The sequence below is a fragment of the Chenopodium album genome, chromosome 12 (assembly GCF_948465745.1).
Source record: "Chenopodium album chromosome 12, dcCheAlbu1.1, whole genome shotgun sequence".
NCBI classification, from domain to species: domain Eukaryota; kingdom Viridiplantae; phylum Streptophyta; class Magnoliopsida; order Caryophyllales; family Amaranthaceae; genus Chenopodium; species Chenopodium album.
Window position 1 is genome coordinate 15,409,187 of NC_137845.1, and position 26,939 is coordinate 15,436,125.

The window sequence follows — 26,939 nt, forward strand, 5'->3', positions numbered from 1 at the left end:
ATGGAACTAGGAGAGTATATTTCTAGTGCTCCTCTCACACCACTTGTCAAGCTCGGTGGTGGTATCTGTCCTATAGCCGTGGGTACTGTTTGGCGGCGTTTGGTTTTGAAGGTCGGTGCTGTTATGGTTGACCAGTTTTTGGGAAGTTACTTTGATGGTCTTTAATTTAGTGTTGGGGTTTCTTCAGGTGGTGAGGCAATTCTTCATGCAGTAAATCTGTTGATTGAGGATCGTGGTTATGATGTTGGTCTTTCAATGTTGTTGGTGGATTTTTGCAATGCCTTCAATCTAGTTGATCGTGCAGTCATGTTATGTGAAGTCTGTCGTCGTTGTCCGAATATTTTGCGGTGGGTTGAATTCTGCTACTCTTCTCCAGTCAGATTGTATTATGGGGACCAAACTTTATGGTCGTCTCAGGGGGTGCAGCAGGGTGATCCCCTAGGTTCTGTGCTTTTCGCTTTGGTTTTACACCCTTTTGTGTGTAAAATTAGAGATGCTTTTGAGGTATATCTTCAAGCATGGTATTTGGATGATGGGACTATTATTGGTGACACTTTGGTGGTAGGGAAGGTTCTTTAGTTGATTATGGAGGAAGAGCCTCATTTTGGATTGCATCTCTGATGTGTTCATTTTATATATATATTTATCCCCGTCCCTTGGTCGTAATTAGTAGTGTTTTTGGCTCCTACGAGCCAGTTTTATTACTAATTTGTGTTTTCCAGTGCTTTGGTAGTTTTGCTTGAGTTTTGTAGGAATTTGCGTACTTGGAGCATTTTCCCGGGTTTTTCGAGGAGCATCTACAAGTATTGGAAGACCGCGACCCAGTTCGATAGCCCAAGACCGATTGGAGGGTTCAAATCGGTGATTAAGGGCTCGAGTATGAAGATCCAAGGAGGAAACTCAGATTGGGCCAAGGAAAAGAGGCCCAATCGAGGTTTTGGTGGCCCAAGAGAAGCGGCCCGGACCAGGTTCTCCGCCCGAAGGCGCGCCCGGCCGGGCGGGGCGGAGCAACACCTTGAAGGGTCCCGCGCCCGAAGCACGCGCCCGACCGGGCGCGAGAAGACATCTGAGGCAAAGGAGGCGGGCCCGGTCGGGCGAGCCACTGCCCGACCGGGCGCGAGAAGGCATTTGAGGAAGAAAAAGGCGGGCCCGGTCGGGCGGCCCCTTGCCCGACCGGGCGCGTGTTGGCTTTAGGGAGTTTAGTCTTCCGTTTTGCTTTTGTTTTAGCGGAGATTTTCTTGCTTAGTATTAATGCAATTTTAGGAGGCAAAATTCGGTACTTCTTCATAATTCTCTTACTCTAGTTTTTATTCTCTTCCTTCTCTCTACTCAACTTTCTCTCTCTAGACTTTTATTTTCTTTCTTGTTCCTCAACTCTATTGTAATTCCGCCGTCTTGGTACGATTTCTCTCTTAATTAATCTCAGTATTTTATTCATTCTATTTTTCTTTCATGTCTTGTTTAATTATTATGTTTTGCTTAGTTTTAATTATGTCTGAGTAGTTTTCCTTCTAGGGTTTATGGGGATCTAATAAATAATATGAAGGGGGTAATTTTATGATTGTTGATCATTAATGCTTAATTGATTTCCTATTGATTGTTTTAATGCTATGCAATTAGATTTGGCCAGGTTTAATTGTATGAGTTTAGCAATATTGATTCGAGATTCGAGAGATGAGAATTGATGTTTAGGCTTAGTTTCAATAGGCAGATTAATTTATAAATGGTTAGGTCGAGATTCGAGAGATGAGATTTAATACCGGTAAATTAATTCTGTGATTGTAATACGTAGCGAAAGCCCTTTATGATCTGATTAATTAATGCATTGATGATTGATTATTGTGTTTTACCCTGGAATATTGTTTATTAGTGAACCTATGCCCTAGGCTTTATTATTATTGATTTCTTCCTTAATTATTCTCTTTACTCATAATCTTCGTAGTATAATTTATAATCACAACAAATATTGGTTAGTTTAATAATTTAGACTATATTAATTAATTAGGAGTAGAAAGACTAGTTTCCCTGTGGATTCGACCCTACTTCCCTATCTACTTTAGTTAGAGGATTTAGGTAATACTTTTGATTAGGTGATACGACTTTAGCCTGTCAAAATTTGGCGTCGTTGCCGGGGAAACGGTTTTATTTTTATTTCTAATTGTTTTTGTAGTTTAGATTATTTTTCCCTTTTGCCTCAAAGGACATTAGTTCTTTGAGGTAGTTCTAATATCTGTCTTTTTAGTTCTTTGTTTATGCCCAGGTGTTCCAGATCAGGTTACATTCCATTCGATCCTGAGATCGAACGCTCGTTTCATAGACAGAAGAATTTTTACAGGCAGATCCTAGCAGGTTCTGGGAGTAATAATATTCCTAGAAATCCATTACCTACTTCTAGTGATTCGGAGCATTCTACTGATTCAGAACTAGAGATGGGTACACCACCACCACCTCCACCTCGCAAGCTTAGCGATTATTCGCAACCATCGCTGACGGATTTCCCACATCTTTCTCCTACGCCCGATCTCGAGGGAGTCCAGTTCGAGATCAAGCCCCAGTTCATAACGATGATAGAAAGAAAGCAATTCAGTGGAGCAAAGGGTGAAGATCCTAATCTTCACATTGCAGATTTCTGTCAATACTGCAATACTATTAGGCAGAATGGGGTAACGCAGGATCAAATCAGGGAGATTCTTTTTCCCTTTTCTTTATGTGGAAAAGCTAAATTATGGTTTAATGGTTTGAATAGAGCTGCACTTGGTATTACTAACTGGGAGACTCTTGCGTTGAATTTTTATAATAAATATTACCCTGCAGAGAAAACAGCTTTATTGAGAAGCGCTATCCAGAATTTTGCCCAAGAGACAGATGAAGCATTATATGAAGCTTGGGAAAGATTCAAGGATCTGCAGAGGGAGTGTCCCCACCACAATTTGGCGAAGTGGCAGTTGATTCAAGCTTTTTACAATGGTTTAGGAAATGCATCTAGGACAATTTTAGATTCCGCAGCTAGCGGTAGATTTATGAATTTAAATGTTGATGATGCAGGTCAGGTTATTGAAGATATGGCAATCCATAATTCCCAATATGGGAATGCTAGAGGTTTTGCTAACAAGGGCAAACATCATGTTGATTCAGTCACTCTATTGCAAGCCCAGCTTACTTCTATTTGCCAGAAACTAGATAACCTTACTACTAACAATCCTAATTCTGTTGCTAATGTTTCTGCTGTTTCTAATAATGCTAATGATGCTTTCTGTGAAAATTGTGGAAGTGTAGGTCATTATGAACAAGATTGCAGGAGTTCAATGGAGCAAGTTAATGCTTTTCAAACCTACAAGCAAAATAACCCATACTCCAATTCCTACAATCCTGGCTACCGGAACCATCCCTACCTATCTTACCGTAGCACCAATGTTCAAAATCCTCCACCTCCACAACAACCACAACAAGCACCCCCTCCACAGCAGAAATATTACCACCCTCATGCTAACCAGAAACCCCCATCACAGCCCCCTACTACATCTTCTGACCCTGCTTTATCAGAAATTAGGGCAATGCTGACCAGTATGCAAAAACATATGGAGAGTAGAGACCAACAGATTGACTCTATTATAGCCCATAATAAAGTCATGGACACCCAAATTGCCCAATTGTCCTCTACCCTTCAATCTCGTCAGCAGGGAGCTTTACCAGCGCAGGGAATTCAACCTACGGATCATGCTAATGCAATCACCCTAAGGAGTGGTTCACACTACGATGGGCCCCTGATGCCCAAAGAGGATGAACCTGAATTAACTAATATTGCTAATCCTGATTCCGTTGTACCAATTTCCCCTGCAGGGCTGCAGGGTAAAATTCCTGATGCTAATATTTTTGATGATTCATTGCAGGGTACAACCTTAGGGAAGGATGCACCCCAGGAGGAGAGTAGGGAAGCACCACCAGTTATCAAATTACCATTCCCTAATCGCCAACTAAAGACTAAGTTGGACAAGTAGTTTGGTAAGTTTCTGGAGGTCGTTAAAAATTTGCAGGTAACGGTTCCTTTTACTGAACTTATTACACAGGTTCCTGCATATGCTAAATTTATGAAAGATATTTTGACTAGGAAGAGGGTCTTTAATGAGGTAGAAACTGTAGCTTTTACTGAGGAGTGTAGTGCATTGTTACAAAATAAATCTCCTCCTAAATTAAAGGATCCTGGTAGTTTTTCTATCCCTTGTCATATTGGTAATGTCTTCATAGATAAAGCATTATGTGATTTGGGTGCTTCTGTTAGTGTAATGCCATCGTCTATTTGTTCTAAATTGAATATGGGTGAATTAAAAATTACTAATATTACTTTGCAAATGGCAGACCGTTCTGTTAAATATCCCCTAGGTATTTTAGAGGACGTCCCTGTTAGAGTTGGTAAATTTTTCATCCCTGTTGATTTTGTTGTTTTAGACATGGCTGAGGATACACAAATACCCATTATATTAGGTAGGCCTTTTCTCCATACTGCAGGAGCCATTATAGATGTTAAAAATGGTAAACTAACCCTATCTGTCGGTGATGATAATATTACTTTTAATTTAGGGAAGGTTTTAAAAGGTCCTATGCTAGAGGAAAACTGTTGTTTGATTGATGTTATTGATATAATGGATGATATTTGTGAGGATAGCTTGACACAGATTCTTGCAAGGGATCCCTTGGAAGAAATACTTTGTGGTAATTTGTCTGCAGGTGATGCGAGTGTCTGGAGCAAGGAGGTGGACATTATTGAGAAAGCTCTTGCCATAAAAGAACTTGATGACAAAGAAAATAAGAAGGTAGTAAAATTAGTTCAGGAATCGAAACCTGTAGAGGTAAAGAAACCTGAACTAAAACCTCTCCCTTCTCATTTAAAGTATGTTTTTCTTGATGAGCAGGAAATGCACCCTGTGATCATTAGTACTGCACTTGATGACCCACAAACTTCCCAACTTCTAGAGGTTCTCCGAACCCATAAAAGGGCATTAGGGTACAGTATTGATGATCTCAAGGGTATAAGCCCAGATTTTTGTATGCACAAGATACACCTAGAGGACAACTACAAGCCCTGCATTCAACCCCAGAGGAGGTTAAATCCCAATATGCAAGAGGTGGTCAAGAAAGAGGTTATGAAATTACTTGATGCAGGTATTATCTATCCTATTTCTAACTCCAAATGGGTAAGTCCTGTACAGGTGGTTCCTAAGAAGGGTGGGATGACAGTGATTAAAAATGATAAAAACGAATTAATTCCCACTAGAACTGTTACAGGGTGGCGTATGTGCATTGATTATCGTAGATTAAATGTCGCCACTAAAAAGGACCATTTCCCTCTCCCCTTTATTGATCAAATGCTTGAAAGGTTAGCTAACCATAAGTTCTTTTGCTATTTGGATGGGTATTCGGGATTTTTCCAAATTCCGATCCACCCTGAAGATCAGGAAAAGACTACATTTACATGCCCCTATGGCACTTTTGCATATCGTAGAATTGCCTTTTGGTTTATGTAATGCACCTGCTACTTTTCAACGTTGCATGATGAGCATTTTTTCTGATTTCATAGAGTCTATCATGGAAGTCTTTATGGATGATTTTAGTGTCTATGGTTCTTCATTTGATTCATGTCTAATTAATTTAGCTAAAATCCTTAACAGATGTGAAGAATGCAACTTGGTCTTAAATTGGGAGAAATGTCACTTTATGGTGACAGAGGGAGTAGTCCTAGGTCACATTGTATCTGATAAGGGCATACAAGTAGACAAAGCTAAAATTTCAGTGATTGAGCAATTACCCCCCCCAGTTAATGTTAAGGGAGTTAGGAGTTTCTTGGGTCATGCGGGGTTTTATCGCCGTTTTATCAAAGATTTTTCTAAAATTGCTAAACCACTGACTCAGCTTTTGCTTAAGGATGCCCCTTTTGTTTTTACTGACGAGTGTCTTGAGTCTTTCAACAGGATTAAGCAGGCTTTGATATCAGCACCCATCATATGTGCTCCCGATTGGAATCTTCCTTTCGAGATCATGTGTGATGCAAGCGATTTTGCTCTAGGAGCCGTGCTTGGACAGAGGAAGGACAAAGTTTTACATGCTATCTACTATGCTAGTAAAACTTTGGATGAGGCTCAAGTCAATTATGCCACCACGGAGAAGGAGTTTTTAGCTGTCATTTATGCTTTAGAAAAATTTAGATCATATCTAGTTGGTTCTAAAGTTATTGTTTTTACTGACCATGCAGCTTTAAAGTACTTGATAGCCAAAGCTGAATCAAAGCCTAGGCTACTCCGGCGGGTTCTCTTGCTCCAGGACTTCAACATTGAAATAAGGGACAAAAAGGGTGCAGAGAACGTAGTGGCAGATCACTTGTCATGAATCAGGTATGATGAGGGTAAGGATTTTCTCCCTATAGATGATTCATTCCCTGATGACAACCTGTATGCAGTTGTAGAGCAACACCCCTGGTACGCCGATTTTGCAAATTATTTAGTGGGTGGTACTCTACCTCTTGACTTGTCCTACCAACAAAAAAAGAAATTCCTGTATGATGTTAAACATTATTTTTGGGATGATCCTTTTTTGTTTCGTGAGTGTGCAGATGGACTATTTCGCAGGTGTGTTCCCGAATGGGAGGTACATGGTATTCTCACTAGCTGCCACACTTCACCTTATGGAGGACATCATGGTCCCTCTAAAACAGTGGCCAAGATAAACGAGTCAGGATTCTATTGGCCCACCATGTTCAAAGATGCTAACATTTTTGTGCAGGCTTGTGACTCTTGCCAGAGGACTGGCAACATCTCGCGGCGGCATGAGATGCCTCAAACTGGGATTTTGGAAGTTGAAATTTTTGACGTTTGGGGTGTTGATTACATGGGACCGTTCCCTTCTTCTAGAGGGAACCGTTATATACTAGTCGCCGTAGATTATGTATCCAAGTGGGTAGAAGCCATTGCCACTCCTACCAATGATGCCAAGGTGGTCCATAGGCTTTTCAAGAAAACTATTTTTCCTAGATTTGGAGTGCCTAGAGCCATAATCAGTGACGGAGGATCCCACTTTCATGAGCGGAAGTTAGATACCCTCCTAAAGAAGTATGGTGTTTACCATAGGACAGGGCTAGCCTACCATCCCCAAACTAGTGGCCAAGTCGAAGTGTCTAATCGCGAGATTAAGGTCATCTTAGAGAAGGTGGTAGCAAAATCTAGGAAAGATTGGAGCGATAAGTTGGATGACACCCTTTGGGCATATAGAACCGCATTTAAGACCCCTATAGGTACCACTCCCTATAGACTTGTGTATGGTAAAGCATGTCATCTTCCGGTGGAGTTAGAGTACAAGGCATATTGGGCTATTAAGGAGCTCAATTTGGATGTTAAGCTAGCGGGAGAAAAGAGGCTTCTACAACTTAACCAACTTGACGAGTTTAGGTTGATGGCCTATGATAGTGCGCGAGTCTACAAGGAGAAGACTAGGAGATGGCACGACAAAATGATCCTTCCGAGAGAATTCAAAGAGGGTGATAAGGTGTTGTTATTTAACTCTAGGCTTAAACTGTTCCCAGGAAAGTTGAAGTCAAGGTGGTCGGGTCCTTTCACTGTAAAAAGGGCCAACAAGTTCGGTTCTGTAGAGCTGTTTGATGAGCATGGTAATGAGTTCAAGGTAAATGGTCAGAGGCTTAAGATTTATCATGACGGGGCTACGATTGGTGCAGTTGAACTACTACACCTGACTAGCTCCAGCTCGCCTTGAGAATACTATGGTAAGAAGGTCGTGCGGGACCTAGATAAACCAGCGCTTTGCGGGAGGCAACCCGTATTTTACTTGTTTTCATTTTTGTTTTTCTTCTTTTTCTTATGAGAGGACAGAGGAGGGAATTTAATGAGTTTTATGAGTTTTTGGTACAGGTTACAGGAAAAGGGTTAGTGAAAATTCGAAGAAAGTTAGGTCGACTAACTTTGCTCTCGGGCCCGGTAGGGCGGAGCGTCGCCCGACCGGGCGCGAGAGTAAATGTTGGAAAAGCTTGAAATTGGCCCGACCGGGCAAGAGAACGCCCGGCCGGGCGCGAGAGTTGACGTATACGGACTTTAAATTGGCCCGACCGGGCGGAATGGTGCCCGACCGGGCGCGAGAAAGGGGTAGATTTTTTGTGGAGATCGCCCGATCGGGCGAAAGGGCGCCCGACCGGGCGCGAGCAAACGACGCATCAGAAAGTCAAGGTCGCCCGACCGGGCCCCATTCCGCCCGGCCGGGCGCGACATCACCCCCCCTTACCCGTCTTCTTTCTTCTTCTCCTTTCCTTCTTTCTTTCTTTCTTTCTTCATTCGCCTTTCCCCCAGGGCAAGAGTCCTACACTTATGCCCTGTTAGTTGCCCATGCTAGGGGTGAGGATCCACAGCAGGCCCAGGCCCAACCACAGCTTGTAGTTCAACCCATTCCACAGCCACCATCACCACCCCGACAGTCCTATTCCGTCCCTCACGGTGACTCTGACCCAGTTTGGGACTTGCAGAGTATTGGCCAGGCCATAGGTCGCATAGAGCAGACCCAGACCGAGTTCAGACAGATGATTGGCTCTGTCGACCATAGGCTAGGCTACCTAGAGAGGAACCAGGGTAGGGGGCTCTACCCTATTTATGATGATTACGCTCGTCGGGGCAACATTCCCGACGATGCTGTTTACCCAGACTGGTTCCAGCCCCCACCTCAGGGATACGATAGGGATCCCACTGCCCATGGTATTTACACAGACTATTCTTCGTTCCATGGGTACGGTCAGGACATTCCTTTTGGGGGACCGCCGGGGGGGACTTTTCATGCTAACTATTTTGGTGGTAGCTCCTTTGGTGCAGATGGTGCAGGTTCCAGTGGTGGAGCAGGTGGGTCCTCTCGGATGGACCAGGATGAGGAAGAGTAGCCAGCTGGGCTACTTTCGAGCCAATGAGGACATTGTCCGATCTTGGCTTGGGGGAGATTTTTGGATTTGGTATATATTTTTCTTCTTCCTTTTTCTTTATTTTTGTTTATTTTTGGTGCGTTTTGTTAGTTTAGATTTATTGCTTTTTAGATTAGTTTATTGCTTTCCTTATATGAAAAGTACACAAAAATTGAAAAAAAACAAAAAATAAAAAAATACGAACCAATGAACTGTAAATCATGCTTCCCTGTGCCCCATACTTGAGAAAAATTGTTTTGATTCTTGGTATTTGATTTTGAGCATTGTGGATTAGTTGATCATGATTTGAAGTTTAGTTACTTGGATTCCTAAACATGCGTCAATTTTGTCCAACTACTTGTGAATATAGTGCTTGACTAGTTGATTTGGTTAGGAATGTGTGATTAGTTCCTGGTATGTCAATGAATTTGAGTATTGATTTGCAACTATGAGTAGTGTTTCATGACTCACTATTATGCACATGTGGAGGACGAAGGCATTTGTTCTTTTAGGTAGCCTTCAGATTTATTTAGATACATTTGTTCCCTTCTTGCTACCCATATTGTTGCTTGTGCCCTTTTATTGTTTTTAGCCACATTACAAGCCATGTTTGCCCCATTGGTTACTAGTCCCAAACTTGGCTTGGGGGAGCTATTAGTGAGTGAGGTGAGGGAGTTTGTAGTGTGCACATTATTTGCACAATTTGGGTGGGTTTGAGAAGTTATTTGTTTTTGATCATATTTTTGTTTTGATGGGTTTAATTGTGTATATATTTGAGAAAAAAATAAAAGTGTGATGGAAAAAAAAAGGAAAAGAAAAGAGAAGTTCAAGAAAAAGAAAAGTGAGAAAAAAAAAAAAAAAAAGAAAGTGAACTTCTAGAAAAAAAAAATGAAAAAAAAAGAGCAAAAAGAAAAAAAGTTTGATGTACAAATTGTCTAAGTGAAGGTTTATCAAAAGAAAAGAGAAAAAAAGTTGAGTTTCAATGAAAATATTTGAGTTTTGAGTTCAGAGTTTGTTTATTCACTCTAGTTTATATTATCATATTTTTGGGAGTGAATTTTGTAAGTATTGGGATTGATTTTTATGATTGGAGTATATTTGGTGGATTTGTGTTGGAGTTAGTTTTGTTGGGGATGTTTATGATCATTATATTTGATCATGGGTTTATTAGGATATGGCTCCCTTTTAGCAAGGCTTTTCTCTCACATATTCCCAAATTTATCTTACCCTTTACCCTAGCCTTACATTACAAGCTTTAAAGACCTTCCGACCTTGTGCATAGAGTTGTGTAAATGTGAAAGTGTTGTTTATCAATGCAAGTTATGACTTGACATATTCCGAGTCGACTATTAGGTTGAGTGTATGTCTTTTTAAACACACGAGTTGTGAGTTTGGGAGGGCATTGTTCACATAAAGGGGTTGGTTGGAGAGCGATCGAGTATATCTTTTACTCGCCACATAAATGAGAGTTGAGTGTGTGAGCACTAGTCTTGAATTCTATATGCTCTTGTGGTTTGCTCTACTTGGCAATTGTGGGGGAGGAAAGGTGATTAGATGAATAGGATTGGTTGATTTTGAAGCATGTTCACTTGATTTGCCTTGAATCGTTTGTGCTTGATTTTTATATTGGGGTGAGGCATGTTTTTATCGTTCATTGAGGAGCTCTTTGCTTAGGGACAAGCAAAGGTTTGGCTTGGGGGGAGTTTGATGTGTTCATTTTATATATATATTTATCCCCGTCCCTTGGTCGTAATTAGTAGTGTTTTTGGCTCCTACGAGCCACTTTTATTACTAATTTGTGTTTTCCAGTGCTTTGGTAGTTTTGCTTGAGTTTTGTAGGAATTTGCGTACTTGGAGCATTTTCCCGGGTTTTTCGAGGAGCATCTACAAGTATTGGAAGACCGCGACCCAGTTCGATAGCCCAAGACCGATTGGAGGGTTCAAATCGGTGATTAAGGGCTCGAGTATGAAGATCCAAGGAGGAAACTCGGATTGGGCCAAGGAAAAGAGGCCCAATCGAGGTTTTGGTGGCCCAAGAGAAGCGGCCCGGACCAGGTTCTCCGCCCGAAGGCGCGCCCGGCCGGGCGGGGCGGAGCAACACCTTGAAGGGTCCCGCGCCCGAAGCACGCGCCCGACCGGGCGCGAGAAGACATCTGAGGCAAAGGAGGCGGGCCCGGTCGGGCGAGCCACTGCCCGACCGGGCGCGAGAAGGCATTTGAGGAAGAAAAAGGCGGGCCCGGTCGGGCGGCCCCTTGCCCGACCGGGCGCGTGTTGGCTTTAGGGAGTTTAGTCTTCCGTTTTGCTTTTGTTTTAGCGGAGATTTTCTTGCTTAGTATTAATGCAATTTTAGGAGGCAAAATTCGGTACTTCTTCATAATTCTCTTACTCTAGTTTTTATTCTCTTCCTTCTCTCTACTCAACTTTCTCTCTCTAGACTTTTATTTTCTTTCTTGTTCCTCAACTCTATTGTAATTCCGCCGTCTTGGTACGATTTCTCTCTTAATTAATCTCAGTATTTTATTCATTCTATTTTTCTTTCATGTCTTGTTTAATTATTATGTTTTGCTTAGTTTTAATTATGTCTGAGTAGTTTTCCTTCTAGGGTTTATGGGGATCTAATAAATAATATGAAGGGGGTAATTTTATGATTGTTGATCATTAATGCTTAATTGATTTCCTATTGATTGTTTTAATGCTATGCAATTAGATTTGGCCAGGTTTAATTGTATGAGTTTAGCAATATTGATTCGAGATTCGAGAGATGAGAATTGATGTTTAGGCTTAGTTTCAATAGGCAGATTAATTTATAAATGGTTAGGTCGAGATTCGAGAGATGAGATTTAATACCGGTAAATTAATTCTGTGATTGTAATACGTAGCGAAAGCCCTTTATGATCTGATTAATTAATGCATTGATGATTGATTATTGTGTTTTACCCTGGAATATTGTTTATTAGTGAACCTATGCCCTAGGCTTTATTATTATTGATTTCTTCCTTAATTATTCTCTTTACTCATAATCTTCGTAGTATAATTTATAATCACAACAAATATTGGTTAGTTTAATAATTTAGACTATATTAATTAATTAGGAGTAGAAAGACTAGTTTCCCTGTGGATTCGACCCTACTTCCCTATCTACTTTAGTTAGAGGATTTAGGTAATACTTTTGATTAGGTGATACGACTTTAGCCTGTCAATCTCAATGTGGAAAAAACTCAAGTTTTCTGGCCTTCAGAAGACCCTCGAAGCAAGCTTGTGGGTGTCTTTCCCCCTTCTATTGCTCGACCTTGGCCTGGTGTTAAGCTGCTTGGTAGTCCCGTTAGTTCCGATTCTGGTTTTAGTGGCGAGCTTGTGTTGTAGAGGGTGACAAAGACCATTGGGCTAATGGATAAGGTTGCTAAGATTGATGATCCGCAGTGTGAGTTGTTGTTACTTGGGGCATGTACTGGAGTTTCTAAACTCTACTTTGCCTTGCATACTTGTCCTCCTAGCACTTTTGAGGCGGCTCGGAGCGTATTTGACAAGGCTCTTCCATCTTCCTTGGAGCGTATTGTTACTACTTCGAGGCCCAGGTTTGGTGATTGGCAGTGGCAACTTGCGACCTTACCATTTGCTTTTAGAGGGTTTGGTGTTTATTCTGTGATGTTCGTCATTATGCTTTTATTGCTTCTCAATTGTAGTTTGATGGGTTGCAGACAAAGCTTCTGCGTTGTACTGGTATTGCTGGTCTTGGTCAAGCTTTTGAGGATGCGTTGAGTCTATTTAATGGAACGGTGGAGTCTGACATTGTAGGTAATCCTTGTGAGGTCGCTGCCCCTAAACTCATGAAGAAATTGGCAGATATATATTTCACAAATGTTACTGCTTCTGCAGAATCTGCCTTTACTTTGTCTCCTCGTCAGTCTATATTGTGGAAATCGCAACAAGTAGATCACACCTCTGCTTGGCTTCGGGCAGTCCCTATTTCTGGGTTGGGTCAGACGATGAACGCAAAGACATACCGATGTGTGCTATGCTATCGGATGGGTGTTCCATTGTTCTCTATCTCGATGTCGTGCTCTGCTTGTTCTTGGGTTTTTACTAGGGATATTTTCGGCGACCACGCGGTGCCGTGTGTTGGTATTGTAGGCATTAAACATCGGCATAATGTTGTTCAAGATACACTTGTTGATATTTGCTATTGATCTGGGATTTCAACAAGAAAGGAGGTTGACATAGGGTTGTCTGGAGGGAATGACGGGGCCCTCAGACCTGCCAATGTGTTACTTTATTCATGGGATCATGGTCGTGATGTATGTGTCGACTTCACAGGGTCTTCTCCTATGACACAGACAAGGCTATTTGACTTTGTTCTTGGACGGGTTGTGGCGGATGCGGCTCATCGGAAGCGGGTTAAGTATGAAGCTCGTGGTCGGGCGATTGGATATGGTTTCATTCCCTTCTCCTTTTCTTCGCTAGGGGAATTAGAGAAGGAGGCTGTTGCGTTGCTGAAGCGGGTCTAGAGGTTCTCGATGACGCAAGACATTGGGGGCTCGTGCTGTAGCTCATATCTTCACTAGGGTAGGCTTTGTTATAGCTAGAGGAGTGGGGGTCCAGATTGTCTCTCGGCTTCCCACAAATTTATTGTAGATTGTATGACTTTTGTTTTTGAGATATAATAATAATAATAATAATAATAATAATAATAATAATAATAATAATAATAATAATAATAATAATAATAATAATAATAATAATAATAATAATAATAATAAGTTAGATTTCCACGTTCTTTGTCTGGCAGCTTTACGGCGCTTTCCGGCGATCAGGTCTGTGCTTTTTGGTCAGGTGTGGGTTCTCGGATTTTTGGTGCAGTTTCCTCGTCATTTTGGTGCAGTTTCGGGCTGGATTGGTGCAGTTTTGGGCTAATTTGCTGTAGTTCTGAGACGCATGTCCATGTCTATTTTCGGCAACATCTCCTACGTAACGTCAGTATAGGTGTAGGATTATACGTTAGGCAAATTTCAAGCGGCTTTTCGGGCGAATTTCAGGAGATTTTCCGGGCTGTTTTCATGCGTAATCGATGTTGTTTCTAGGCGGATTGACAGGAGGTTTAAGGGCTGATTTCGGGCGGTTTAAGGGCTGATTTCAGGCAGTTTAAGGGCTGATTTTAGGTAGGTTCCGGTGTGAGTTTCCTTTGGGTTAATTTTCCGGCATAATTGAGGCAGTTGCTGGGCGTTTTTGCTTTGGTTAAGGTTTGATTGTGAACTGGTTTTTCTGGTCAGTTTTGGCTCGTATATTGGGTTCAGTTTTCAGGCGGCATTTTAGTGGTTCAGGCGGCAGGTTTTGCGTGGTGGCAGCGTGTTTGCGATGTGCTGATTTTTGGTCAGCTTGGGTGCTTTTTTTTACGGTTCATTTTTTTCAGCATAATATTATTTCTTTTTATGTGGCTTGAGTAGTTTTTGGTGGTGACTGTGTGTAGCTATGTCGGCTGCAGGGGTGAAGTTTCATTGCCCTATTGTGGGTCTTAGTGGTTGTCAAGATGGAAGTGGCAATGGCCTTACTAAAAGTTCTCTTATCAAGCATCTTGGTGATCGTCATTTTTCTATTGGTGCGCGGGATATCACACGACATTCTCTTACTTCTAATTTGGTTGTTTATAATGAGGCTGAAGTAAATTTTTCACGTATGGGGATTTGGTTATGTGGGGTTTGCTACAAAACGTATACGCATCATACTAAGTGTCGTCATAGTCCTATTGAGTTTGTGTCACCCCTGGATGAAGGAGACGTTATTGTTCGTTTTGTGCTTCATGGTTTCTCTAAGCCGCAAGTTCCCTCTTCTCTAGCTCATCTTGGACGCATGGGTGGTTTGGTGCAAGATCAACATTGGGGTTTTGATGTGGCTTTTCTTGATTGTTTGTTCTCCAAGGGGTTTCGTACGGTGAAGTCTATACCTCTTAAGTGTCGTTTGGGGTCTTCTCGGGTTCTGAAAGGTGCCCTTGATAAGGTGATCTCTAGGCCTGATGACATTTCTAGTTGGGTCTCTTTGTTGGTGTTACCTCTTTGCACCCTTAAAACCTTTCGCCCGCGGAGCAGCTCCGAGTGTAGGTCTTTGGTAAAACTTCCGCATCAAAAAGAGAGTATTTCCCGTGCTATTTGTTCTTGGAGTGCACCAGGTGGTAATTTGCAGCTTGTGAGGGATACTTTGGCAGAGGATTCTCCTACTTTGTCGGTGGTTGATGATGAGGACTTTGATTTGGAAGAGCGTAATATTAAGTAGTGTCGTAGGAAGATTTGTGATGGCCATTACACAGCTGTAGTCCGGGTTCTTTCTTCTTCAGGGGTTGCTCCGTATAATGAGGCCACTCTTGCAGATTTACTATCAAAACACCCTTCTTTTCCAGCTCCATCCTTGCCTACTGATATACCTGTTGATCAACTTCATCTCGTTGCTACTTCTGCTGTTGTTTTGGATTGAATTAAGAGTTTTCTGCGTGGCACATCATGTGGTAGGGATGGCTTACGTGCTCAGCACCTAATGGATTGCTTGAGTGGTGCTACTGTGGCTGTATTAGATGAGTTAGTTGACTCTATTTTTGGGGTGGTTAATCTCTTTCTAGCTGGAAAGTGTCCTATGGAACCAGGAGAGTATATTGCTAGTGTTCCTCTTACACCACTTGTAACACCCCTAAATCTCCCTCTACGGAAATACTAGTATAATACATATAATTATACAGTAGAGATAGACTTAGGCGTATGACCACCGCGTGATTACGCAAGGCTACTCAAACTTACTAAAAAAAACCAATACTTTGCAGTGGAAAACTTCAATACTCTTCTTTTATTAATAATAGACTATAAATAGTAACCATTGTCATGAGTATTAAAAAATAAACATAAAAACCAACATTTCCTAATCTAGGTGAAACCATTCCCGGGACTCCATATGCTTAATTATTGACTCCACCTGAAATTAGTCAATACTGCTTACCATTAAGGTAAACAGGGCGAACCAAAACAAAATAAAAAATACGGATTAGCAAAATATGCTAAGTACGATAAGTGTAAGATAATTAAACTCAATTTATTAGCAAACATGCTTTTGAAATCAATTTCATCATTTCGAATGATTTGACCAATAATTCCAACTCAAAACTCCAAAACCAATTTTAATAATCAATATCAATAGTCAATTCAATAACCAATTCCTCTTTAAAATCCAATTCCTTTAAAACCAATTCCTTTTAATCCAATTCCTCACCCAAGTGTGCACACCCCCCAAGCTAGTCTCCTTATATTATAAGGCTATTCTTGAGGAAAGGCCCGGTCATACAAAGTCCAAGGCCTTATCATTAAACCAAATCCGCATAGTGGGATTACCGACATGCTTGTAAAGCATTAATAATAATAATAATTCAATAAATCCTCTTTAAATCCAATAATTCCAACTTTTAGTAATAATAATTCAAACTCCTTTTTATTTAATTCCACATGCTTTCAAAATCAAACCTTTTAAACATGAATAATAATTTTAATTATTTAAAACATGATATAAAATCAATACTCTAATTTATTTATCAAAACCAATTTATTTAAACATGCTTTTATTTCATAAATCATAATTCAATTCAATTTAATTCAATTTAATTCAATCATCATAAAATCATTCAAACATGCTTATTCAAACCAATCACTTTCATGGTATCTAGCCACCTAACGTACCTTGATCCTTGCTTAGCAAAAACACACAAAAGGAACCTCAAGAATCTTGATCGAACACACCCTACAAATAAATATAAACTTAATCAATATAAGGTTAACAAATAATCACAATAATTAAAAACCCCCCAACTATATGTACATGAACCTTTTAAATTAATTTTCATAAACATCATTAAAAATCTGATTTTATATAATTAAAACTACTCATAATAATTTTTATAAATCCCCCATAATAATAATAATAATAATAATAATTGAATAAGAGAAGAGATGAAGAAAAGATAAAAAACCAAGGAAAAGAGAAGAATTGGAATTGCGTTGGAAAGAATAGGCAGAACTTGCAGAGGCTGTAACTCCTTTGATATAACTCCGAATTAGGTGATTTTTAAGCCTAACCTCAAGGATTTTTCGAGAGGAACAATATTTTGTGAAACGTCAATACCCCAAAAACTGACCAAAAGTGCCCGAAAATTGGCTTCAAAGATAAACGGGATGATTTGTGTAAAAAGAGGAGAAGAAAATAAGAGAATTAGTGTGAAGAATGTGAGAGGTATGGAGGAGTATTTATAAGCTAGCTCATGCAAGAATTATGGAAAGAGAATGTGGGAAGAATTATGGCAAGTAGGGTTTATGGAATTACTTGGAGAAGTGAATGAAAGAAATATGGAAAGTTTTGATATTAAGGTGATTGTGTATAATTAAATATGGAAGGTATGTTTGTCATGAAAAATAATATGGGAAGGAAGATTACTTGGGGAATAATCAAGAGGAATAATAGGTAAGAAAATATGATGATCAAATATTAAGAAGATGGAAAAATAGAATTAAGGAAAATAATAGATTTTTGGGAGATAATTAAAAATACAATTTATCAAAATAATTTCCCCCAAAATAATACAAGAGGGCCGAAAATCTTGAACTTTCCATAGCTCAGATTTTCGGATTCCCTTAGTAGTATTTAGGAAGATTTTTGCTCGGTTTAAGGAATAAAAATAATTGTGTAAATAATATAGAATAATTAATTAAATAATTAATTAATTAAATACCAATTATTCACCAATAAAAAACTAAGAAAATCAGATTTTCTATACATAGAAAATCTGAATTTCCTAGCTAAATAAATGGGAATTTTTGGCCATTTAATATAATTACTAAAATATAATTTTCTTTAATTAAAATATCCGAAATATATAAATAATCCGGTTTTTAAAATAAGATAAATGGATAATAAATTTTATCCAAAATAACAATTAGATTTCAAAATACTTCTGGCGCCAAAATTCAAATATCATTTTAGCTCCAAATAATAAATTTATTTAAAATACCCTTTTTATAAAATAATTCCTAATTAATTAATTAGAAAATACGTATGAAAATACGGGGTATTACACCACTTGTCAAGCCTGGTAGTGGTATTCGTCCTATAACTGTGGGTACTATTTGGCGGCGTTTGGTTTCGAAGGTGGGTGTTGTTATGGTTGGCCGGTCTTTAGGAAGTTACTTTGATGGTCTTCAATTTGGTGTTGGGGTTTCTTTAGGTGGTGAGGCAATTCTTCATGTTGTGAATCGGTTGATTGAGGACCATAGTTCTGATGTTGGTCTTTCTGTGTTGTTGGTGGATTTTAAAAATGCCTTCAATCTTGTTGATCGTACGGTCACGTTGCATGAAGTTCGTCGTGGTTGTCCGGGCATTTCGCGATGGGTTGAATTATGCTATTCTAATCCAGCCAGATTGTATTATGGGGACTAATCCTTATGGTCGTGTCAGGGAGTGCAGCAGGGTAATCCCCTTGGTCCTCTACTTTTTGCTTTGGTATTACAGCCCCTGATTTGTAAAATCAGATATGCTTTTGACTTATGTCTTCAGGTGTGGTATTTGGATGACGGCACTATTATTGGTGACACTTTGGTGGTGGGGAAGGTTCAGGTGTTGATCATGGAGGAAGGGCCTCGTTTTGGGTTACATCTCAATGTGGAAAAGACTAAAGTTTTCTGGCCTTCAGTGGACCCTCGAAGCAGGCTTGTGGGTGTCTTTTCGCCTAATATTGCTCGACGTTCACATTGTGTTAAGTTGCTTGGTGGTCCGGCTAGTTCCGATCCCGGTTTTGGAGGTGACCTTGTGATGTAGAGGGTGACCAAGACCATTGCTCTAATGGATAGGGTTGCTAAGCTCGATGATCCCCAGTGTGAGTTGTTGTTGCTTAGGGCATGTGCCGGAGTTTCTAAACTTTACTTTGCTTTGCGTACTTGTCTTCCCAGTACTTTTGAGGTGGCTTAGCGCACTTTCGACGAGGCTCTTCGATCTTCCTTGGATCGTATCGTTATTGCTTCGGGGCCTGGGTTTGGCAATTGGTAGTGGCGACTTGCCACCTTACCATTTGCGTTTGGCGGACTTGGTTTTTATTCTACAGGTGATGTTCGTCATTATGTCTTTCTTGCCTCTCGATTACAGTCTGCTGGGTTGCAGACAAAGCTTCTACGGCATGTTGCCGTTGTTGGCCTTGGTCGAGCCTTCGTGGGTACGTTGCTTCTGTATAATGGAATGGTTGAGTCTGACATTTTGAGTAATCCTAGTGAGGTCGCTGCCCCTAAACTCATGAAGAAATTGGCAGACATATATTTCACAAAGGTTACCGCATGTGCAGAATCCACCTTCACTTTTTCTCCTTGTCAATCAGCATTGTGGAATCGCAGCAAGGAGTTCACACCTCTACTTGGCTTCGAGCTGTCCCTATTTCTGGGTTGGGTCAGATGATGAACGCAAAGATATACCGATGTGTGCTGTGCTACCGGATGGGTGTTCCATTGTTCTCTGTCTCGACGTCGTGCTCTGCTTGTTCTCGGGTTTTTACTAGGGATATTTTCGGCGACCACATGGTGTCGTGTGCTGGTATTGTGGGTATTAAATATTGGTATAATGTTATTCGAGATACCCCTGTTGATATTTGCTACAGATCTGGGATTTCAGCAAGAAAAGAGGTTGACATAGGATTGTCTGGAGGGAATGACGGGGCTCTCAGACCTGCCAATGTGTTACTTTATTCTTGGGATCGTGGTCGTGATGTATGAGTCGACTTCACAAGGTCTTCTCCTCTAATACAGACAGGGCTATCTGACTTTGTTCCTGGACGGGTTGTAGCTGATGCGGCTCATCGGAAGCGGGTTAAGTATGAAGCTCGTTGTCGGGCGAATGGATATGGTTTAATTTCATTCCCTTCTCCTTTTCTTCACTTGGGGAATTAGAGAAGGAGGCTGTTGCGTTGCTGAAGCGGGTTCAGAGGTTCTCGACGACGTAAGACATGGGGGCTCGTGCGGCAGCTCATATCTTCACTAAGGTAGGCTTTGTTATAACTAGAGGACTGGGAGCCCAGATTGTATCTCGACTTCCCACTAATTTATTGTAGGTTGTATGGCTTTTGTTTTTAAGATATAATAATAATAATAATATGCAGTAAAAAAAATAAAAATCACACACACACACACACACACACGATTCTCTCATTTGTGTCTTTAAAAGTTTAAAACCAAAACCTCAAGATATATCGAACAGACAATTAATTACCTCCTCTCTTCTTTTTTCTCTTCTCTTTTCTCTATCCTCTATTAGGGTTTTGATTTTATTTGTTTTTTAGATCGAAAATAGTCTAATTTCTTAAAATAAAGGAAATTTTGTCAAGAACTACCAATTAAAGCGCGTGTTTTGAAAACAACGACCTATTAATTTTTTTTTTAAAAGAACTACCACAAAGTGTTAAAAAGTTTAAGTAGCACTACCACTCTAATAATTCCAACTAGAATATTCGGCATATAGGTTCCATTTTTTACCTTTATCTCATAAAATAATCATCTAAATTGACTAAATTACCCTTCATAAAGGTTAAAAGTGGTAAAAAGTGAGACCCAAATGTCGGAGATTCTAGCCAAAATTGTTAGAGTGGTAGTGCTACTTAAATTTTTTACAACTTTGTGGTAGTTCTTTAAAAAAAAAAAATTTAATAAGTAGTTGTTTTCAAAAAACATGCTCTGATTGGTAGTTGTTAACAAAATTTCCAAAAAAAACACTATTTAAACCCTTTTTCCCCTCTTATTTTCATTAGTTCTTTGCTTTGTTTTGTTCTCTCTATTTGTGGGTCTTTCCCAGTTTTTTAGGATTTTGATTCTCATCTATGGATCGGATAAGAGCTTTATTTTTAGGGTTCTAATAATAATTGAGAAGATGATTTGCATTCATATGAGTTTATAGGGTTTTTCATCAACTCTATCTACGATTGCGAATGTCTTTACTACTGCTCGCGTCAAACTTAAAGCAATGGAATGTGAACTATGTCAATTATGCAAAATAGTTAAAGTTTTGATTTTAAAAATCATATTAATTTTTTTAAATATGTGATTTACAAATCTAACTTATTGATGAGATTATTTGGAGAGCATTTTAGAAGAAAAGTACTCAAGAAAAGATGATACTCCGTATAATAAATTAATAATGCGAAAAACATATTAAAACATTAAATATAATTTTGGTTTAGTGGGAATGTGGGATGTCTTACAGATTTATGGAATAATAACCCAAAAAAGCTTTCTTATCTGCTAATTTTTAAGAGAAAGTTTTGCGTGAGACCGTTTCACGTGAGTCCGGTGTATATTGCACACACCCATTCTTCACCCACTGCCGTTGCCACTACCTAGCCACTTGTCGGCGACAGGCGACTACCCTCCCCTTCCCATCCCCCGGCGCCGGCAACTCTCCCCCACCCATTTCTCGACGCCGGCGACCCCACCCCTTCCCTCTCCGTGTTTATGATTGTTCAAAACATTGATGGATACACAAAATTAAAGCACTGTTCCCTCCTTTTCCCCGCCCACCATCTATTCGTTCTTATTCCCTAGTGAAACTGTTTGAAATGAAAAACAAACAATGGAAGACGAAGAGAACAATAGTAGCAACAACAACGACACTATCTGATACTTATAAACTAATATCTGACTATTATAATCTAATTTTTGACATTTTTAATCTAATGTCTGATAATTATAATCTAATTTCTGACAATTAAAATCTAATATATGATAATTATAATCTAATATCTGACTATTGTAATCTAATTTCTGACAATTAAAATCTAATATCTGACACTTATAATCTAATATCTGATAATTATATGACTTAATATCTGACCATTATTATTTAATTTATGACACTTTTAATCTAATATATGATATTTATAACTTAATATCTGACCATTATTATCTAATTTCTTACAATTAAGATTTTTTTTTTCTGTTTGTATGACTGGACTCATATGAGTCCGTTCTACACAATACTTTCACAATTTGTAATCATCATTCATCATCTAAAAGAGTAAAAGTGGTAATATTTTTTTCATCGAAAAGATAAAAATAAAAATTGACGAGATACATAATAATGCAGAAAATTGTAAAAAAAAAAAAAAAAAAAGAAAAAAAAACAAATTCTTATATATGGCTAGCCACATGGTGTAGTCACTGCACGTACATATAAGACAATTAAATACAAAGTAAGTAATAGGGGGTTATGGTAATGAGTAAATGAGGTTATCTTGTCGTATGTGGATTACTTAAATGAAAAAACATAAATTAAAGGGTTACTTTTTTACATAAGTGGAATAATTCTTTTAATTTTTAAAACAAAAAAAATAGGGGTTACTCAAATGAACAAATAAGGATACTTATTTCTAAATTACTCGTAGTTGATATTACTCATATAATGAATTGAAGTTACTTTAATGGACAAAATGAGGTTGAATAAATAGTATTTAATCATATATTACCTCCGTTTTTTATTAGTTGACACGTTTTGACTTTAGCACTATTCACACACACTTCCCTTTGACCATGTTTTGTGATTTATACGTAATGAAAAATTAATCATGTGGACTCCTGTTAGATTCGTCACGGTACATATTTTCAAAATAGGAAAAATTGTCAAAAATAATACAAACTTTGAGTGATCGCTAAAAACAAGTCAATCTTTTAATTATTTCTAAATAATACAAACTTTGAGGGATATCCGCTTTAAACAAGTTATTTTACATATAACTTATTTAGCCGGTTAATTTTTTTTTTTATTTATTTTATAAAGTTGTTTAATAGTTTTAAAAAAATAATACAATGTCACGTGTTCCATAAAACTTGTTAACCTGCTCATGATGCAACTAATCGGTTTTAACTTATTTAAAGCGGATATCCCTCAAAGTTTGTATTATTAAAAAATAACTAAAAGTTTGACTTATTTTTGGCAGATTGTTCAAAGTTTGTATTATTTTTGACAATTTATCTTTCAAAATATCAATTTTTTTTATAATTTTTACTTATCGATAATTAAAGATAATAACGGTTGAAATCATGCATTGGCAAACGTGACTAAAGAAACATGTCATCTAAAAAGAAACGGAGGAAGAATATAAATAAGAATTATTCTTATAAATCAATGTGGCCACACCGTGTGGCTAGCCACATACAAAACTTACCCAAAAAGGAAAAATAATTTCAAAAGGATCAGGTAATATTTACTTACTACCTTCGATAATTAATAGTTACAACTTTGAAATATTTTATAAAAATCTTTCAAATAATACTTTAAAGTTACAACTAATAATTAACGAACGTATTATTATAATTATTATTGTCATAATAATAATAAAAATATTATTATTATTGTTGTTGTTGTTGTTGTTGTGTGAAATATTACGTGTAATAATTGCCCCTTCCCTACTACGTGCACTAGACAGTAACATAGTTTGGCAAAAATTAAATTAGTGTAAATGGGAGAATGAAAATGATGTGTAATAAAGAGTGAACAAAATACATGTGGTCAATGTGGATGAAATAATCTAGCAATAATACCGAACACACCTACGGAAAATAATTCATTCAAACGATAACCAATCAAATAAAAAGTTATGGAGGGAGGTTGTTAACTTTAGAGCATAAGTAGTAAGTTGAGCAGCATCTCTTGTGTGGCTGATCACACTATATGACTGCTTATAAAATAACAAAGTGACCTCTAAATTATTAATCAAGTAATCCCTGTAACACTGACTATAAAACCCTTATAACGCTATGGAGTAACCCTTGTAACACTAACAAAGTAACCCCTAAACACGCACTCATCAGCCCCTATAACACAACGAAGTACCCCCTATTATGGTTGACCACATCATATGACCAGATACGTATAAAAATTTGTGTAAGTTGAGAGGATAGATATTTAGTCATTGAAATTAGAGAATGCATCATATTAACTCAAGTACAAAGGATAATACAAGTATACAACTAATTATTACTTGAAAAACTAAGGATAATATGTAGTGTAAAAACTTTAATTTATTGTAGGCACTCTTAAAAGTCAGTGTAGAAAAAACTATTGACCTAAAATAAAGAAATTGAAAATAAAACAAAGGAAGTAGAGATAAAATTACATAATTAACAAAAAGCTCTCCAAATTAATGTGAGAGTAATAGTAATATACTAATATGTGGATGATTCTATTATTTCCATGCACAAGTTATTATAATCTCTAACTATCTTCCCAAATGCTAAACTCTTGTCTTATATCGGGTATAGAATATTATTTGTCATTTGAACCCCATATATATGTGTCATACAAGCGATATGATGTCTTTATAGTGTTCTCAATTTCTCATTATTTGCCCTACTATCATCCATTGACTTATTAATAGTAACCCATCTCACATTTACCAATGGATTGCTTTCAACTAAACCTATTGTGCCATTTCGTCTTAATAAATAAATAAATAAAAACCTCTTGTGCTATTAAGAAGCTAAGTCTTACATGAATTTTCCGATTACAGTTTAACTCTAAGCAAGATGCAGTGAATCTTTTTAAAACTTGACTTATAAACTCCAATTGTAAACCCACAAGGCCACAATGTATACATAACTAGCCTTTTGGCCCGTTTGATATACGGGTTGTTAATTAGGTTATTTTTCTTGAAATTTGTTATATATTTGTGATATATGCATTGGTGTTATTTTAGAATTTAGTTAGGTATATATAAATAGATATTGCGAGGTATGAAATGACATATTGGATTAAGTTATATTTTAAGTTTAGAAGTTGAAGAGACTATGTTATTGTAATGTGCACTAATTAGTTTAACTTTAATTTATTATGTTGGAAACGAAACACTTCATTTTCTCTCTTAAAGTTGCATGTCTTAAAATGCATAAAGACTTAAACATTATTTATTTTATTTTAAAAACATATTAAGGGAGGTGACATGTGGCATATGAGTGACAAATTATGGTGACATGTGGCTTAGTATGTATTTTTGGTTTGTGTTTTTATATACTAAGGGTTTGTTCACTTCAGCTTAATTTCAGTTCAGTTCTGTTTAGTTCAGTTCAGCTCCTAATTTCCTTCTCTCATAAAATATTCATTTCAGCTCAGTTCAGTTCAGTTCAGCTCCAATCAGTTTAGTTTAGTTCAGTTCAACTCCAATCAGTTCAGTTCAGTTTAGTAAATGTGAACATGCCCTAAGTATAGAGTATAGATTAATTTAATCTCTAAAAACATACTTGTATATAAAATGTGCTTGGTCAATAAAATAATCCAAAGTTTAACTACAATGATGTCCAATTAAACATTCTTGCACAAATATTTCCAAAAATTCATATTTACTTTATGTTTTAGTGTCTCCATATAAAAATAAAGCATTAACCCTTTTTTATGGTATTTTGTAAAAGAGTCACAAAGGACAATAATGTTTCATTTGATCCAAATATTTAACGCCATTTCTTAAATTTTTCACTAACTAATATCCATAAAATTATAAAAGCGCTTATTAATAATGAGTGATTGTTTATTTACATGGGAAAAAAAATGGAAATCAATATTATATATTAAAAGGTTGAGCTAGATTTGAACCCATAATTTCCACCACATAAAGGTCATACATTTACCATCTCAACCAACTTTTATTAATGTTTTATATTTTTTCACATAACATTAAATATTTCTTCATTTCCCTACCTTAAAAAAAGTTAAATATTACTCTTATGAATAGTGTGATGTCAATTATATCCTTCAAAATATATATTTACATATATACCCTCATTAATATGTACAAATTTTTTAATGAATACTTGTATTGTTTAACCATTATACCATTTAAATAATATTTATTATTTATGTGTCCTCATTAATGATAATTATTATTTTTTCTTAACTCTTAATAATAGTGCATGAACATTTATATCTTTAAATATACTGGTTTATATAATTTTTCTATACCAATAACCAAATTTGTAATATAAGGCCAAACCAAAAGAGTTTTCAGACATGACTAGCTATGGCATACGCATCGCGCGCGTTAGCTGCCCTAGATGACGTAAATTAGAGGTTAGAAAATTTAATTTATTAAGTAAATTAGAGGATATATAATTTATTTTTTCAGAAGATAAGAAAAAAAAAATGCATATGAGGTTAAAAAAAAAAAAAAAAAATCCAAACTGCCCAAACCACACACTAGCTATACAAACAATTAAATATAATTATCAAATTAAATTATTAAAGTACTAACTAGAAACTCGAGACATTAACCGTATCACACACTAAGGACATGTTCACTTCAGCTTAATTTCAGTTCAGTTCAGCTCCAATCAGTTCTGTTCAGTTCAGTTCAACACATAATTTCCTTTTATCATAAACTATTCATTTAAACTCTATTCAGTTCAGTTCAGTTCAGCACCAATCAATTCAGTTCAATTCAGCTCAGTAAATATGAACTAGCCTTAATTATTGATGAAATTGCGTCACGGATGAGATCATATGAAATTGATTACTACTTGTAATTTACTACAACTACTCTATAGTACAAAACGATTGATAATATAAGTCTTTTTAGGCTGTTGGTCGGTTTGTTTCTTATTTTTGGGGTTTAGTTTTTGTCTATTTATTTATGTATCAATTATTTATGTATTTTTGTTTTCATCGTACCAATTTATGTGGAGTGGACTAGTGGAGGCTATATAAATATAAATTACAAAGTACAATACAACATCAAATTATGAGTAAACGACGAATCTTTGTAGAATATTACAAAGCACTAAAGAATTTTAGTCCACTTTTAGAAAATTTTAATTTATTGTAAATTTTCTTGTGAAACAATACTACTCAATATGGAGTAACAAACTAACAACCATAACGTCATGTTTTGCACCTCAAGAATTTGAATATTCGACTATAGAATACTCCGTATTATTAGTAGAAGTTTATATTCTTCTTCGAAATT

At 37.5% G+C, this 26,939-nt stretch overlaps 1 protein-coding gene across 1 annotated transcript; it reads left to right on the forward strand.

Moving 5' to 3' along the window:
* LOC145570963 (uncharacterized) lies at nucleotides 1-13,852 on the forward strand. Its single transcript, XM_081630076.1, has 6 exons — nucleotides 1-82; nucleotides 188-570; nucleotides 12,134-12,262; nucleotides 12,305-12,583; nucleotides 12,625-12,700; nucleotides 13,728-13,852. Exons 1-6 carry the CDS (start codon nucleotides 1-3, stop codon nucleotides 13,850-13,852), a joined length of 1,074 nt encoding a protein of 357 aa, XP_081486202.1.
* Nucleotides 13,853-26,939: the final 13,087 nt, after the last annotated feature.